This window comes from Puma concolor, chromosome E2, assembly GCF_028749965.1.
Source record: "Puma concolor isolate L17-30 chromosome E2, mPumCon1.1.hap2, whole genome shotgun sequence".
Taxonomy (NCBI): Eukaryota; Metazoa; Chordata; class Mammalia; order Carnivora; family Felidae; genus Puma; species Puma concolor.
Genome location: NC_141681.1, coordinates 7,039,668 through 7,056,945, shown reverse-complemented (window position 1 = coordinate 7,056,945; position 17,278 = coordinate 7,039,668). Strand labels below are relative to the sequence as shown.

General features: G+C 44.4%; 1 protein-coding gene across 1 annotated transcript in view; it reads left to right on the top strand.

Annotated features, from left to right (window-relative positions):
- The window catches only part of HSD17B2 (hydroxysteroid 17-beta dehydrogenase 2), a 91,831-nt gene that overhangs the window by 35,870 nt on the left and 38,683 nt on the right, over positions 1-17,278 (top strand). Inside the window, exon 2 of the mRNA XM_086688822.1 lies at positions 13,820-14,032. Coding sequence (XP_086544948.1) covers positions 13,820-14,032 — 213 coding nt within the window. The remainder of the gene's footprint in view (positions 1-13,819; positions 14,033-17,278) is intronic.

The window sequence follows — 17,278 nt, the reverse complement described above, 5'->3', positions numbered from 1 at the left end:
CTCTAGCATATCCCAGATGTGTGGCCTTGAACAAGTATTGAATGTTTTGGCATCTCAGTTGGCCATCTTAAGAGAGGAATAGCAGGGGCGCTTGGGTGGCTCAGTCAGTTGAGCATCTGACTCTTGATTTTGGCACAGGCCAAGATCTCAAAGTTTTATGAGTTCGAGCTCTACATCGGACTCTGTGCTGGCGGAGCAGAGCCTGCTTGGGATTCTTCCTCTCTCTCTGCCCCTCCCCTGCTCATGCGGTCTCTGTTCCCTGTCTCTGTCTCTCTCAAAATAAATAAATAAACTTTAAAAAAAGATGGCAATAGCATGGCATAATTATTCATAAAGATTCTATTTCAGGGGAAAAAATGCATTTATTTCCATACAGAATGGACTTTTCCCGGGGCCACACCACCCAACAGTTACTATCTTGAGAATACCACTGGCAAAGGAGGTGGTGTTGGTGGTAAAGTTGCAAGTATTTGCTCTTCCTGGGTTAAGAGCTGAGCCTTAAATGACCCTCAGGGAAGCCTTAAGTGCACTAGAGTTTTATTTTATTTATCTACCATTTTATCAACCCTAATATATTTTATAGGGAACAGGCAGTGACAACACGAGGGTGGCAATCTGATGGATTGCTTAAGTCTTAAGCAAGGGAGGAGACAGTCATTTCCTCCTCAGTTTTGCACAGGTTTCAAGATAAGCATCTCTGGGCCCAGATGACTTTTGTAAGTGGGACAAAGTACATCAGGGGTCTCGGAGGCTCACAAGGCTACAGGAGTGGGGCAGGTATCATTAGGAATGCCGGGAGTGCATAGAGGAGGGGACTTGTTGGGATGAGCACTGGGTGTTGTATGTTAGCCAATTTGACAATACATTTTATTTAAATTTTTTTTTCAACGTTTTTTTTTTAATTTATTTTTGGGACAGAGAGAGACAGAGCATGAACGGGGGAGGGGCAGAGAGAGAGGGAGACACAGAATCGGAAACAGGCTCCAGGCTCCGAGCCATCAGCCCAGAGCCTGACGCGGGGCTCGAACTCACGGACCGCGAGATCGTGACCTGGCTGAAGTCGGACGCTTAACCGACTGCGCCACCCAGGCGCCCCAATAAATTTTATTTAAAATAAATAAATAAACAAATAAGTAAGTAAATAAGTAAGTAAATGAATGAATGAATAAATAAATAAAAAGGAATTCTGGGAGTGGCACATGCCCACCATGGAGCCCTGCTCTGAGAGTATGGCCCATGGCAGGGAGCATAGGGATCCTCAGTTTCAAGTCAGGGGTTCCTTGTTGGAATGCAGGCCTGCAGTTGGCTTATCTCCCGGTTAACCAAGAGAAACCATTGACCTGGATTCTCAGGTGAACTCCCCTGATTCTAGGTGTTAGTTTAGATTTCTACAAAACGCCCTGTGCAAGCAAAACACATATCAGACCATGCTCTTATTGATACATAGCAGATCTTCAGTTTGTGTTTGTGCGTTCGACTGTTAGAAGTGAAATCCACTGTGAGAAAAGCCCTCAATACTTCCGAAGATGCCTATACCCCTAAGAAGCCCTGCTTGTGGCTGCTGTTGGTCCAAGAGATCACTGGCAATGGGAAGACTTGGAGGGGCCTTAGGGACAGGGTGTGGGAGAGATGGGACCACTGGCAGAAAGTAGAGCCGATGACCCAAGATAAGAACTGAACTGACAATTCTTTTGGTTCCAGGAACTAGAAGCAGCCAATGAAAGTAGTAGCAGGGTTGAAGAACACAGCTGGCATTTACTTAACAAACACCTGAATAGTAAATGCCCTGTGCCAGGCCTTGTGCCAATTACTTTAATTAATCAGACCATTTTAATCCTTCTAACAACCCTAGGAAGCAGGTGCTAGTATCACCCTACATTACAGATGAGGAAACTGAGGCACAGAGGGGTTGATGGGCCAAAGTCACGTGAGTGACTTTGGTAAGTGGCAGAGCCAGGATTTGAACTCAAGTCTCCTAGCTCCAGAATCCAGGCGCAGACCATTTCTCCATGCTGCATGCTTAATTAATTAATTAATTTTCTCCATGCTTAATTAATTAATTAATTAATTTTTTATTAAAATTTTTTTTATTGTTTTTTGAGAGAGACAGACAGACAGACAGAGTACGAGCAGGGGAGGGGCAGAGAGAGAGGAAGTCACAGAATCCGAAGCAGGCTCCAGGCTCTGAGCTGTCAGCACAGAGCCCATCTCAGGGCTCGAACTCATGAAATGTGAGATCATGATCTGAGCAGAAGTTGGATGCTTAACTGACTGAGCCACCCAGGCATCCCTATTTTTAGTTTTTAAAGTTTATTTATTTTGAGAGAGACAGAGACAGTGCAAGTGGGGGAGGGGCAGGGATAGAGAGAGAGGGAGAGAGAGAATTCCAAGCAGGCTCCACACTGCCAGCACAGAGCCTGATGAGGGGTTTGAACCCATGAACCAGGAAATCATGACCTGAGCCGAAACCAAGAGTCAGAAGCTTAACGGACTCAGCCACCCAGGCATCCCTCTCTGTTGCATTTTAATAGGGAGAATTTCATCTCATTATGAAAAATAATGGTTTGTGGTTTTGAAGACAATGTATAAATGTGTAAAAATGGTTTACCTAATATTAATTTAAAAATTAGTTGTCGGGGGCGCCTGGGTGGCGCAGTCGGTTAAGCGTCCGACTTCAGCCAGGTCACGATCTCGCGGTCCGTGAGTTCGAGCCCCGTGTCGGGCTCTGGGCTGATGGCTCAGAGCCTGGAGCCTGTTTCCGATTCTGTGTCTCCCTCTCTCTCTGCCCCTCCCCCGTTCATGCTCTGTCTCTCTCTGTCCCAAAAATAAATAAAAAACGTTGAAAAAAAAATTAAAAAAAAATTAGTTGTCAAATTATATGTGTGCTATAACTGGAATTGTTAAAGAACAATGTGCAGAAAGAAGTCTAGAAGAAAAACCATGAAGCCTATAAAAGTTGTGCTACATTGGTAAGATAAATAGGGATTTTTTCTTTCACTTCCCCATTGTTGATTTAAAAATTTTTTTTTTACATTTATTTATTTTTGAGAGACAGAGAGAGACAGAGCACAAGTTGGGGAGGGCCAGAGATGAAAGAAGACACAGAATCCAAAGCAGGCTCCAGGCTCCGAGCTGTCAGCACAGAGCCCGATGTGGGGCTCGAACTCACCGACCGTGAGATCATGACCTGAGCCGAGGTCAGACGCCTAACCGACTAAGCCACCCAGGCGCCCCCCCCCCAACCCGCCCCCGTTGTTGATCTTAAAGTTTCATTACTTGCAGGATGTTTGGATAATGACTAGAAATTTACAGGCTTACACATTCTTCCCTCTTTGTCCCTCTTTCTGAATGTAGCTTCCAAGGGGGGCACCTGCGTGGCACAGTCGGTTAAGCGTCCGACCTCGGCTCAGGTCATGATCTCACGGTCCATGGGTTTGAGCCCCGCATCAGGCTCTGTGCTGACAGCTCGGAGCCTGGAGCCTGCTTCGGATTCTGCGTCTCCCTCTCTCTCCCTCTGTCTCTCTCTCTCTCTGTGCCCCTCCCCAGCTCATTTTCTCTCCCTCAAAAATAAACGGACATTAAAAGAATTAAAGGAAAAAAAAAAAGACTTGAATGTCGCTTCCAAGGGACCAGCTTGTATCCAAGAGCACATGCAGTCTCACCTTTACAGGGTGGTGTGTTACATTCAAGGGACATGATCCTAAAGAACTTCTGAACTTCACAATTTACCTAATTTAAGATTTGAACAAACGTTGGACTGTTTCTGTTCAACAGCTAATCCAGCACTCTCGAGTAGCAATGGCATAAATCTAGTTCCCATGAGCCCACCAGCTTTGAGACTACACAATTGTTAACTCTTTTGAATTAAAGGGATTCATACTGTTTCCATTTTGCACATAAAGGGAGACTTTATTAATATTTTTAGAATGAATCCGTATTTCAAACTCACTCCTATCTTGTACAGATTTGGTTTAAATTCTCATTACTTGCTCCAAGTTGATATATTTCTAGGCTACTAGAGATAGAATGATCTCAAAGGGCATAGCTTAAACCCAACTCCAGCATGTCATCCACCTTCTACCAGGGATGGATGTCCACCTCAACAAATGTTTTGTTGAGTACTTACTTTGAGTCAGGTACTATCAACATGAGTGACAGGATTCTCTGTTCTGAAAGCATTCACATTCCAATGCCTTCTTAAATGCCCATTTAGTCAACACATGCTTTTTACTGACCATCTTCTTTGTGCTAAATCCTGTGCGCTAAAAGAATGGAATATTTTTAAAGATTTTATTTATTTATTTTAAGTAATCTCTACACCTGACATGGGGATTGAACTCATGACCCTGAGATCAAAAGTCATGTGCTCTGCCAACTGAGCCAGCCAGGTGCCCCAAAGAATTGAATATTTTATATCCCAGCTGTTTAGATCCTGGACCCTGCTTGGGTTCCAGCCTAACCCTGCCATGTCCCAGCTGAACGATTTAACTCTTTTTGTGTCTCAGTTTCCTCTTCTGTAACTGATTGTAGTAAAATGACTTACCTTTCAGAGTGGTTGGGAGCATGTAATGAGTTAGTATGTGAGAGGCTGGCGGGAACTTGGTGAACACGCAATCCACGCAGGGTGTGGTTATTTTCAGCGATTACCATTAGAGAGCCCTTATGAGACACTTGCCTTTTCCCCAAGGCCCCTGCCTTGTCTTGGGGTTTCCAGAGTACACAAGGATTCTCAACAGGGAGCGGCTTTCTTTCCCAAGGTGCGCTGACACTTGCATAGGCTCAGGGCTAGCACAGCCTGATCTTTAACACTGTAAATCACAAACGATGTCCTGGTTAGAGCCACGATACCGGTAAGAGCTGCTTACAACATGCGGGGTCTTGTGTAAAACATCTACTGTGTGTTACCTCCCAACATCAGCCTAGGAGGGAGGTACTGTCATAACCCCACTTCCCAGATGAAGAAATAGAGGGTCCACACAACTACACAGAACATTCTCCAAAACTCATGTGTGGAAGACGCAGATTCAGGCAGCATGCATCTTAACTGAGATGTTGAATTGATCCTCACTAGACACAAATTCTTCGTCTGCCAATTTGTGCATGCAAAGGCCTGAAAATCAGGAAGGTTAACAGCTTTATTATTTTTTTAATCTATATGATTATTACTGGGAACAGGCACTGCTAAACACATCACAAATATTAACTGGTTTAGGTGTCATTAGTAAGTCCACTTTACAGATGCGGAAACGGAGACACAGGGAAGTTAAATAACTTGACCAGGGTTGCACAGGTAGGGATGGTGGGACCAAGGCTCACACCCAGGCCTCTGTGCTGTGCCTTCTTACAGATAAGGATAAGCAGACGGCCTTCTATGAACTTTGGCTTTGTTAATTCACCGTCAAATAAAAACAAATCCCGATTTACTAAGGAGAGGTTTTATTTGAAAGGGTTATTGCAGGGGGATAGGACAGGCGTCGTATGGGAAATACTCTGACCATAGGTCTGCAAGTATCTCAAGGGCTGGACCAAAAACAGAATGTTGCTTTTAGAGGGGGCAGTAAACACGTGCAGATGGCTCCAGGTGAGGGGCATTGCATGGGCAGGCAGGCTGTGGCCAGACAGTAGATGAAAGGAGGTTTTCTCCTGAGACCAGCCTATTCTCAGGAGTGGCTGTCTACTGGCTCAGGCTGGGGGTGGGCCAGGGCCCAGGGAAAGAAGAGAATCTGCACCAAAGGTTGGTTAACAAGCACTTTTTTCCAATGATTCGCTGGTGACAGGCCATTCAGCTAATTATTTATGGAGCAATGGAGGACCTGGGTCTGGCCCTGTCACAGGTAAGCCAGGGGAGCATCCATGAGTGTTACCCAGGTCACAGGGGGCAGGTGACTTCTTTGCACTAAGCTGTCTCCTAAGAAACAAAGAGAGGGGGCGATTCTGTTTGCTGTTTTCCAGAATCACAGGGCCTGGCAAAGTTCAACACGCCATCACTCCATTTGCCTCCAGCACAGACACACCTCCTTTTACCTCACTTGGCTTTGTTGTGCTTCGCAGACAATGCGATTTTTACAGACTGAAGGTTTGTGGCAACCCTGTGTTGAGCAAGTCTATTGACGCCATTTTTCCAACAGCATCTGCTCACTTCATGTCTGTGTGACACATTCTGGTAATTCTCACAGTATTCCGAACTTTTTCTTTACTATTATATTTGTGATGGTGACCTGTGATCAGTGATCTGTGACGTTACTATTGTCATTGTTTTGGGGCGCCACGAAGCGTGCCCATAGAAGATAGCAAACTTAATCAGCCTTTCCCTCATCTCCCCCTGCCCTCGGGCCTCCCTCTTCCCTGAGACTCAGCAGTATTGAAATTAGGCCAGTTAGGAACCCTACTCTGGCCTCTAAGGGTGCAAGTGACAGGAAGAGTCCCTTGTCTCTCACTTTAAGTCAAAAGCTAGAAGTGACTACGCTCAGGGAGTAGGGCATGTTGAAAGCGGAGATAGGCCAGAGCCAGGCCTCTTGCGTCATTTAGCCAAGCTGTGAGTGCAAAGGGAAAGTTCCCAAAGGAGATCAAAAGGGCTCCTCCAGCAGACACGCAAATGCGAAGAAAGCGAGAGGCCTTACTGCTGATGTGGAGAAGGTTTCAGTGGTCTGGATAGAAGAGCAAACATTCTCTTAAGCCAAAGCCTAATCCAGAGGAAAGTGCTAACTCTCTCCAGTTCCATGGAGGCTGAGAGGCGAAGAAGCTGCACAAGAAAAGCTTGAAATTGGCAGATACTGGTTCGTGAGGCGCAAAGGAAAGAGGCTGTGTCCTAACCTCAAAGTCCAAGGTGAAGCAGCAGGTGCTGTTGCAGAAGCTGCAACAAAGTATTTAGACAGAGTGAAAATGGCTACACTGACCAACAGATTTTCACTCAACAACAAGACGTTCAAAGCTAGAGAAGAGAAATCAACGCCTGGCTTCAGAGGTTCAAAGAAGGGGCTGATTCTCTTCGTAGGGGCTAATGTAGCTGGTGACTTTGAATTGAAGCCAGTGCTCACTCACCATTCTGAAAAGGCTTGAGCCCTTAAGAATTATGCTAAATCTGCTCTATTTGTGCTCTATGAATGGAACAACAAAGCCTGGCCGACAGCACATCTGTTTGCCTAATATTTTAAGCCCAGTATTGAGACTCACTGCTCAGGGGAAAAAAAAAAATTTCTTTCAAAATATTAGTGCTCACTGACAATGCATCTAGTCACCCATGCTGATGGGGGTGGTACAATGAGATGAATGTTGTCTTCATGCCTGCTAACGTAACATCCATTCTGCAGCCCGTGGATAGAGAAGTAATTTTTGAATTTCAAGTCTTATTATTTAAGAAATACATTTTGTAAGGCTAGAGATGCCATAAAAAGTGATTCCTCCGATGTATCTGGGCAAAGTCAATTGGAAACCTTCTGGAAAGGATTCACCATTCTGGATGCTGTTAAGAACATTTGTGATTCATGGGAAGAGGTGAAAATATCAGCATTAACAAGAGTGGAAGAAGTTGATTCCAACCCTTATGGATGGATGACTTTGAGGCTGTCCAGACTCGAGTGGAGGAAGTCACCACAGATGTAGTGGAAATAGCAGGAGAACCAGAATTAACAGTGGAGCCTGGGACATGTGGGTGGCTCAATCGGTTGAGCGTCTAGCTTTGGCTCAGGTCATGATCTCGCCATTCGTGAGTTCGAGCCCCACTGCTGTCATCAGACTCACTGCTGTCAGTGCATAGCCCACTTTGGATCCTCTGTCTCCCCCTCTCTCTGCCCCTCCCTGGCTTGTGCTTTCTCTTTCTCTCAAAAATAAATAAACATTAAAAAAAAAAAAACACGTGGAACCTGAAGGTGGGACTGAATTGCTGCCTTCTCATGATAAAACTTTTAATGCATGAGAAGTTGCATCTTATGGATGACCGAAGAAAGTAGTGGCCTTTGTGAAAGTGGTTTCCACTCCTGGTGAAGATGACTGAAATGACAAGAGAGGATTTAGCAGATAAACTGAGTTGTCAAAGCAGCAGCAGGATTTGAGAAGAATTAACTCCAATTTTGAAAAAAAGATCTCCTGTGGATAAAATGCTATCACACAACATCACATGAAACAGAGAAATCACTCTCTAAAGGAAGAGTCAATCGATGTGGCAAGCTTTACCGTTGTCTTAAGAAACTGCCACTGCCACCCCAACCTTCAGCAACCACCACTCCACTTGGTGAGCAGCCGTCAGCATCTAGGCAAGACCCTCCACCAGCAAAAAGCCCAGATGATGGTTAGCATTTTTTAGCAATAAAGTATTTCTTAAATATATTATTTTTAACATTTATTTATTTAGTTTTGAGACGGAGAACGAGAGAGAGAGAGCGACCAGGGGAGTGACAGAGAGAGCGGGAGAGAGAGAATCCCGGGCAGGCTCCACGCTATCAGCACAGAGCCCGATGCGGGGCTTGAATCACTCACGAACTGTGAGATCATGACGTGAGCCGAAATCAAGAGTCGACACTTAACTGACTGAGCCACCCAGGTGCCCCAGCAATAAAGTATTTTTTAATTAAGGTAAGTACATTGTTTTTTAGGCCTAATGCTATTGTACATTTAATAGGCTACAGTATAGTGTAAACATAACTTTTATATATGCTGGGAAACCAAAACATTCATTTGACTTGCTTTATTGTGGCAGTCTGGAACTGAACCCGCAAAATCTCTGAAGTTTGCCTGTATCTTCCACATGCCAGGCTCTTCCTAGGAACTTTCTAGAGAGTTAGATCCTGGATTCACGAAGCTAGTCAAAGTTACGACCTTCAGGGGGTGCGTGGCTGGCTCCATCCATCAGTAGAGCATGTGACTCTTGATCTCAGGGTCGTGAGTTCAAGCTCCACATTGGGCATGGAGCCTACTTAATAAATTAAATTTTTTTAAAAAGACGCTACTTTCAAAAATATCTTCCAGACTGTTCTCTACTCAGAGAACATGTAGTCAGGATCAACACATCTCTTTCTTCTCTCTCTTAGCATAAAGTTTTCAAGATTCACCATTGCTGTAGTGTGTAACAGATCTTTATTTCCTTCTATGGCTGAATCATATTTCATTGGATGGATACACCATGTTGTGTTTATGTATCCGTCTGTTGGTAGACTTTTGGGTGGACAACCTTTCTCACCCTCCTCTGCACATGCCCTGGCTGGGTGTTTCTTTGCTGCATGGAACCCGGGGCCGCGGCTTTCATCTCTGCACTGCAGAACGAGTCTTTCTGTGCAGGGAAGGAACATGCGGACATCCTAATATGACAGAAACCTGTCAGGAAAACTGGAAGCTTGAAAATTCATGGCCTCAATATGCCCAGCTGCGTCAACCATGAGGCAGAAGCACAGGGTTTGGTGTATCACAAATGGGAGGGGCCTCCGTGCACACATGGCCTTGTCCGTCAGAGCAGGTGTAACCCAGCTCCAGACCCATTCTTCGTGCCAATCGGGTTCTAAGTTAGTTACTTGCAGGTTGATCATACAGTTCCTTGCTGGACCACACGAGGAGCATTCTGGACTTGGCTTCCCCACACTTCCCCTCTCTTCTTAAACAGATAAAGGAGAAGGTGGATGGTCCAGGATAACGAAGAGGCATGGGCTTGGATTTAGGCCCCAGCAGAGAGTCTAAGTCTATCCCTACTATCTCTGTAATGCTGGCCCTTCTCCTTTTCAGTTTTCCCATGTGTAGAATGGGAAAGGTAATCTCACCTGTTGACATTTGGAGAATAATTTTGCAAGACAGTACTGGTCACCAGTGACATCTGGGGTTTCCGGGGTGGTGTAGGGATTTGCGTGCTTGGCACCTATCTGTGGCGCTTGACACTGTCCAGGAGCTGGTTCCAGCATAGTTGACTGAGAAGTTGAATTTGTCCAGCTGCAGGGCAAAGCCACATTCACTGGGCTCACAAAACTGGTACACACATATATTATTACATGTTGAAGAGCCATAATTCTAATGTGCTAATTTATACCAAGATGGACATCTGTCACCTGGCTCAGATGCTTCTATCTGCTTCCATTGTTACTGTCTCTTCCTCTGGGCAGGCCCTGGTGGTGATGCTTACACAGAGCCCTGTCTCCCGAGCATAGATGCACATGGACATACAAGAAGCAAAAGTTAAATGCAATCAGCATTATTTATAGTAGTAGATACATGGAAGCAATCCAAGTGTCCGCTGACAGATGAAAGGAGAGGGGTGCCCGGGTGGTTCAGTCAGTTAAGCATCCGACTTGGGCTCGGGTCATGATCTCACTGCTTGTGAGTTCGAGCCCCGCATCATGTTCTGTGCTGAGAGCTCAGAGCCTGGAGCCTGCTTCAGATTCTGTGTCTCTCACTCTCTTTCCCCTCCTCCACTTGTGCTTTGTCTCTCTGTCTCAAAAATAAAGACATTAAAAATATTTTAAAAAATAGATGAATGAATAAAGAAGATGTGGTGCACATGCATGCGCGTGCACACACACACACACACACACACACACACACACACACACACAGAATATTATTCAGCCATAAAAAAGAATGAGACCTTGCCATTTGCAACAACATGGATGGACCTAAAGGTATTATCCTAAGTGAAAAAAGTCAGGAAGACAAATACCGTATGATTTTACTTGTATGTGGAATCTAAAACAAAACAAATAAAAAAAATCAGAAACAGATCCATAAGTAGAGAACAAAGTAGCGGTTGCTAGGGGGAGGGGGCTAGGGGCTGGGCAAAATGGGTGAAGAGCAGTGAGAGATACAGGCTTCCAGTTATGCAACGAATAAATAAGTCACAGGGATGAAAGGGACAGCAGGGGGAATATAGTCATAGTATTGTAAGAGTGATGTATGGGGACAGATAGTAGCTACACTTGTGCTGAACACAATATAATGTGTAAACTTGTCAGATCGCTAATTTGCACTACAGAAACTAATGTCACATTGTGTGAGCCATATTCAAGCAATAAATAAATAAACAAAGAAACAAATAAATAAATAAGACAAAAGGACAGAAAAACAGGCATTCACATGCCTTGCTGATAAATGTGAAGGACTAAAATCTATGACCATTTTAAACGTGTCTATCTTTGACCCAGAAAGTCTCAGTGTCTGTCCTAGAGAACAAATACATACATTCAGAGACACATAAGTGATGTTCTTTCCAGCACTGTACATGAGAGCAAAAGAAGGAATTAACCTAAATGTCCATGAATAGGAAAATGATTATATAACTTTTGGTGCTTATGATGGAATATGACACAGCAATTTTATTTTATTTATTTTTTATTAAAAAAAATTTTTTTTTCAACGTTTATTTATTTTTGGGACAGAGAGAGACAGAGCATGAACGGGCGAGAGGCAGAGAGAGAGAGGGAGACACAGAATCGGAAACAGGCTCCTGGCTCTGAGCCATCAGCCCAGAGCCCGACGCGGGGCTCGAACTCACAGACCGCGAGATCGTGACCTGGCTGAAGTCGGACGCTTAACCGACTGCGCCACCCAGGCGCCCCATGACACAGCAATTATAAAAGATGGGGTAGAGCTATATCAACTGACATGGATATTCCTCCAAGATACTTTTTAAAAATATTTTTATTTATTTTTGAGAGACAGAGAGATACAGAGCGCTAACGGGGGAGGGGCAGAGAGAGGAAGACAGAATCCGAAGCAGGCTCCAGTCTCTGAGCTGTCAGCACAGAGCCCGACATGGGGCTCAAACCCACAAACCGTGAGATCGTGACCTGAGCCGAAGTTGGACGCTCAACCGACTGAGCCACCCAGGCAGCACTCCAAGATGTTTTGTTAAGCAAAATGCTACATTCACCCATTTTGTCCAACCCACCACCCCCCGCCCCTCTGACAACCATCAGTTTGTTCTCTGTATTTATAGGTCTGATTCTGCCTTTTGTTTGTTTATTCATTTGTTTGGTTTTTTAGGTCTCACTTAGGAGTGAAATTACATGGTATTTGTCTTTCTTAGTGTGACTGATTTCACTGGGCATCATACCTTCTAGGTCCATCCGTGTTGTCTCAAATGGCAGGATTTCATTCTTTTTTTAGGACTGTATAATATTCTTGTGTGTGTGTGTGTGTGTGTGTGTGTGTGTGTGTGTGTGTGTGTAAAACACGTTTTCCTTATCCATTAATCTATTGATGGACACTTAAGTAGCTTCCATTTCCTGGCTGTTATAAACAATGCTGCAATACAAATAAGGATCCACGTATCCTTACAAAGTAGTGTTTTTGTTTTCTTTGGGTAAATACTCAATAGTGGAATTACTGCATCATATGGTATTTCTATTTTTAATGTTTTGAGCAACCTCCATACTGTTTTCCACAGTGGCTGCACCAATTTGCGTTCATGACAACAGTTCACAAGTGTTCCTTCTTCTCCACATCCTCGCCAACACTTGTTATTTCTTGTCATTTTGATTGTAGCCATTTTAACTGGTGTGAGAGGGTATCTCATGGTGGTTTTGACTTGCATTTCCCTGGCACTTAGTGATACTGAACATCTTCTCATGTGTATGTTGGCCATTTGTATGTCTTCTTTGGGAAAATGTCTATTCATTGCCTCGGCCCATTTTTGAATTAGATTGTTTGATTTTTTTTTTTTTTTTTTGGTGTTGAGTTTGTCCTTTCACCGTCTAATGGTGATCATCCTCTTCTTAGGGACAGTGACACTTCTGTTCAGATTCCAGGAAGGTTTTGTTAGCTTGGAAGTAAGATGTCTTTTCCGATCACGGACACATTGATCCTTGAGTTAACTGTCAGCGTGCTCTCTGATTTCTCATATTTTCCAGTTCTTAGGTAGATGCCTGACTATAGCCCCTGACTGCTGATAAGAGGGATACCTCAAGGTTTACAGGAAAGATCACCTGACCCAGCCAGTGTGAAGACTATGTCTCACCTTTAGAGTTTTGGAGGCATATTGACTGTTGGGTGTTTGTTCTGCTATGGCCCAACAGGTGATTTTATGTGCATGTTGCCTTCATTCAGACCTTCAGATATCTATCACTTGTGGGCATGAAACCATTTTTCAAGGGTCCATAATATCCTGCAGACTGGTTTGGATAAACTCCCACCTCAAAGTATGAGGGGTATTTTACATATTATTTGTCATCCATTTATTTCCACAAAGTGATGCACTTAGGGCCTTCTATCTGGTTTCTGTTGCACCTATCCTTCTAGGGTTGATGTCTATTCATCATGGGAGAAGGCCATCATGGGGGAAAAGGTTCTGAGGAGATGAGCAGTGCAGGTGGCTATGAGCCATCATCTTTCATAACCTAGAAGGGACTGGGAAGCTTCTTGTTCCTGACTTCTGTCCACAGGGACGCAGGATCTGACATTTTGTTATGTCTCTAAAACCCAAAACCAACCCTAAGGTATTAGTTTGTAATGAATGATTCACTGAAGATTTTATGGAGTGATGGAAGCTACATCAAATATGATGCAGCAGAGATTAATAGAAAAATTTCCATGATGTGTCTTTATTTTCCCTCCTGAGTTATGTGGCCACCAGCCACTCCTGGACCATCCCTCCGTCAGAAATTCCCCTTTCACTTAAGCCCCCACTCCAAATTTTACCTAACTTTTCTTCTTTTTATACAGAGAAATGCATCTGTTTTGGCTTGTCTGTGCATTTTTCCACTTAGCAGATAAAGAAACTTCCTCAAGTGCCACCCTCTCCAGAAAACGTGGACAATCATACCTAGCATGGAATGTTTTCCTCATTAAGTGACTTCTCCTGCCACCTGAGTCTGAGCCCACTTTGTCTTGCCTTCATCCCTTGCAGGTGGTGATTCTGGATTTGGCCATGCCCTGTCCAAATATCTGGATGAGCTTGGCTTCACGGTATTTGTCGGAGTTCTGAATGAAAAGGGACCAGGAGCAGAGGAACTGCGAAGAACCTGCTCCAAGCGCGTCTCCGTGCTCCAGATGGATATCACCAACCCGAAGCAGATAAAAGATGCCCACAGCAAAGTGGTGGAAAAGGTGCAGAACAGAGGTACTGCGACCCACCCCTCCTAGCAAGTGACCCACTCTGGTTCCAGCCTCGAATTACCACTGCCCTCTAGTCCATTCTGGCTGCTGACCACATCTGAGGGTGTGAGCACCTGTCACATGCCACGGCCTCTCGCAGACACAAAGATGGTACGAATGGGTCAGCAGTCCATCCTCACAGAACTTGAATTCTTGAACCCATTTGCCCAACATCTGCTTGGTCACCCTCCCATTACTTACCCTCATGCCCGCGCTTCCCGTTGCTTTCCTCCCACCAATATTAACATGTGTTGGACTTAAAAAAAAAAAAAAAGTAACAATTACTGTCTTCCTTTAGTCACAGCCCTTTTTCTTCCCCTTCCTTCATGGTTGAGCTCTTTGGAACCCTGCTGTCCTGTTTTTAACTTGTTCACCTTCAATCCTGTGTTGGCTTACTGGTCTGGCTGAGCTAATAAGTGTCATCCTGAACACCTAGCTGTTTATCTCTCTGCACTATTTTATCTTTTAATTAAAAAATTTTTAATCTTTATTTTTGAGAGACAAAGAGAACAAGTGTGTGAGCAGGGGATGGGCAGAGAGAGAGGGAGGGAGAGAATTCCAAGCAGGCTCTGCACTGTCAGCATAGAGCCAGACGCAGGGCTCCAACCCACGAACCACGAGATCGTGACCTGGGCTGAAACCAAGAGTCAGAAACTTAACTGACTGAGCCGCCCAGGCACCCCCCCCACCTTTGTTTTTTTTTTTTTTAATTTTAATAATCCCTTTTACTTAACCCAGTATATCTACAACATTAATATTTCAATATGTAATCAATACAAAGGTTATTAGTGAAGTATTTCACATTTTTTAAACTAAATCTTTGAAATCTGGTGTGTATTTTATACTTACAGCTCAACTCAATTTAGAGGCTAAATTTTCAATGGTTAAAGTGAAATATAGTCCTACCAAAACCACAAAGCTGTATTTATTTTTATTTATTTATTTAATTTAAATCCGAGTTCGTTAACATAGAGCTGCAGTATTATAAATGTGCTGACCACCCTCCCTTGTCTTGGCTTTGAGGTCTCCCGCTTTCCTATTGCTTCCCTAGTTTTCTGATTTTTGTGGGTTTTTTTTTTGGTTTTTTTTTTTTTTTTTTTTTTTTTTGCTTCTCCTGCCTGAACCCCTTCTTCCATCCCCCCATAGAATGTGAATGTTTCTGCGGGCTCCATCCACAAACTCCCCATTCCATGTTTCCTGGGCTAAGCTGTTCTGTTCCTGTGCTACTCAGCTGCATATTACAATCACCTGGCGAGTGTTTGAAACTACCCATGCTTGGGCCCAGGATGGCCTACATAAGTTGGAGGCCCCAGGGCAAAATTAAAATGATGTAAAGCCCCTTGTTTCAAAAATGATGAAGACTTTAAGATGATGCTAGCAGAGAATTGAAACAAGCAGGAAGATCAGAAGCACAGGGCCCTGTGTGACTGCACAGGTGGTACACCCATGATGCCCACCCAGCCTGGGAACCCTTCCCCTAACCAATCAGATCGGCGTCTACAGGCAAGGATTCAGCTGTCCTTCAATAAGGGGGCTGCTACTGTTGCTAGCCTGTTGCTACGAATGTCAGCGGCAAAGAAGATCCCACTCCGGGGTCCCAGGCCTCAGTATATTTGAGAGCTCCCTAGGTGATACTAAGGTTCTGCCAGAGCTGAGAAACACTGAGATGTATGCCAGTCACTTCCAAGTGTATTACCAGCCTAGCCCCCTTCTCAACATCTCGACCTATATGTATATAAAACTGTCTGCCTGACATCCCGCCTCCCTTTGTTAAAACCTGACCTCATTATCTTTTCCCCTGTTGCCTGTCTGCAAATGCGCTTACCCTCCTTCATTCCACAGCTCAGAAGTTGGCATTGGCACGAAGTCAGTCATCCAAGACAGCAGCCTGGGGGTCACTTAGACCTGCAGCTTACCCTCAGTCCCTAAATCCTATTTGTCCCGAGTCCTTCAGTTCTACGTCCTAGATCTTCCTCACCCCAGCCCTATTCTCTCATCTCCAGGTGGTGAGGCTTAGCAAGGCTTCACCTTCCACCTGGGCCCCCACGATCTTCCTTGCGATGGGGCTCCCTCCCTATTACTTTCCAAATGGGCAGTGATCTTTACAATGTGCACCTTATAACGCCACCCATCTCTTATAGACCCTTGGACATACAGGGCCTCCGTGTCTTGGGTCCCTCCCATGAGCCAGGCCTGTGGGAGGTGTCTTGCTCAGTCTCACTGAATGGTTCAGTGGGTCTCTATCTGCCACCAAATACAATCTAAACCCCTTCACAAGAATTTGAAAGCTCTCAGGATAATGGCCGCTGACAAACCCTTAATCTGCAATACCTATTGGCCCACTTGGTAAATTCTGATCAGTTTCCAGAGTAGAATATGTGAAATGTACCATATCTTTGTACATGCAGCTTCCTCTTACCAAAATTTCCCTCTTGCCTCTGCTCCCTTTTTCTAAGACTCTTGATTTGTCCAACTGCAGACTCTACTCCCACAGGAGGCCTGGCTCAAACATAACATCTCGCGCATGATCTTCCTGTTGATCCAAGTGACACCATTCACTTTCTCTTCTGGACGCTCACTTGTTATACCTTGCACACACCTGCATTACTGATTATAAATATCTGTCCATCTCCTGCTCCTCACCACCAGGTTCCTTGAGAATCACAACCATGTTCCCAGGAGGATTCGTTCAGACGCCAGTGGCACAAACCCAGGTTGAAATTGCTAACGTATAAAGGAATGTATGTGCATAATTGAAATGACAGGTTAGCTTCAGGCGTGTTGGATCCTTAAGCAATGTCATCAGGGCTCAGTCTCTGTGTCTTACCCTGCTCTCTCCCTGGTTGGCTTCACGTTGGGGCTTTGCATGGAGGCCTCAAGCACTTGCAGCTTATATCCTCTTTACTGCTGACATTTTCAGCATAAAAAGAGTAATATTATCTGCTTCATTTGGCAGTTGAAGATGTAGTTATACAGGAAGGACTTAGAAGAGTCCCTGACATGAGGAAGGCATTCAGTACGGGCTCCTGTTTTCCATTCATTCAACACTAAGCACAGTCCCTGGCATATAATAAATATTCAGCAAACATCTAAGAAGTGAGAGGAGGAAAGAAAAATAGACTTTTTGTTATTAGGGATTAATTTTCAGCAAGTTTAGCAATGTGTGGTCGTTTTCTAGAAAAGTAGTCTTCCTGGCCTGCTCTTTTGTGGT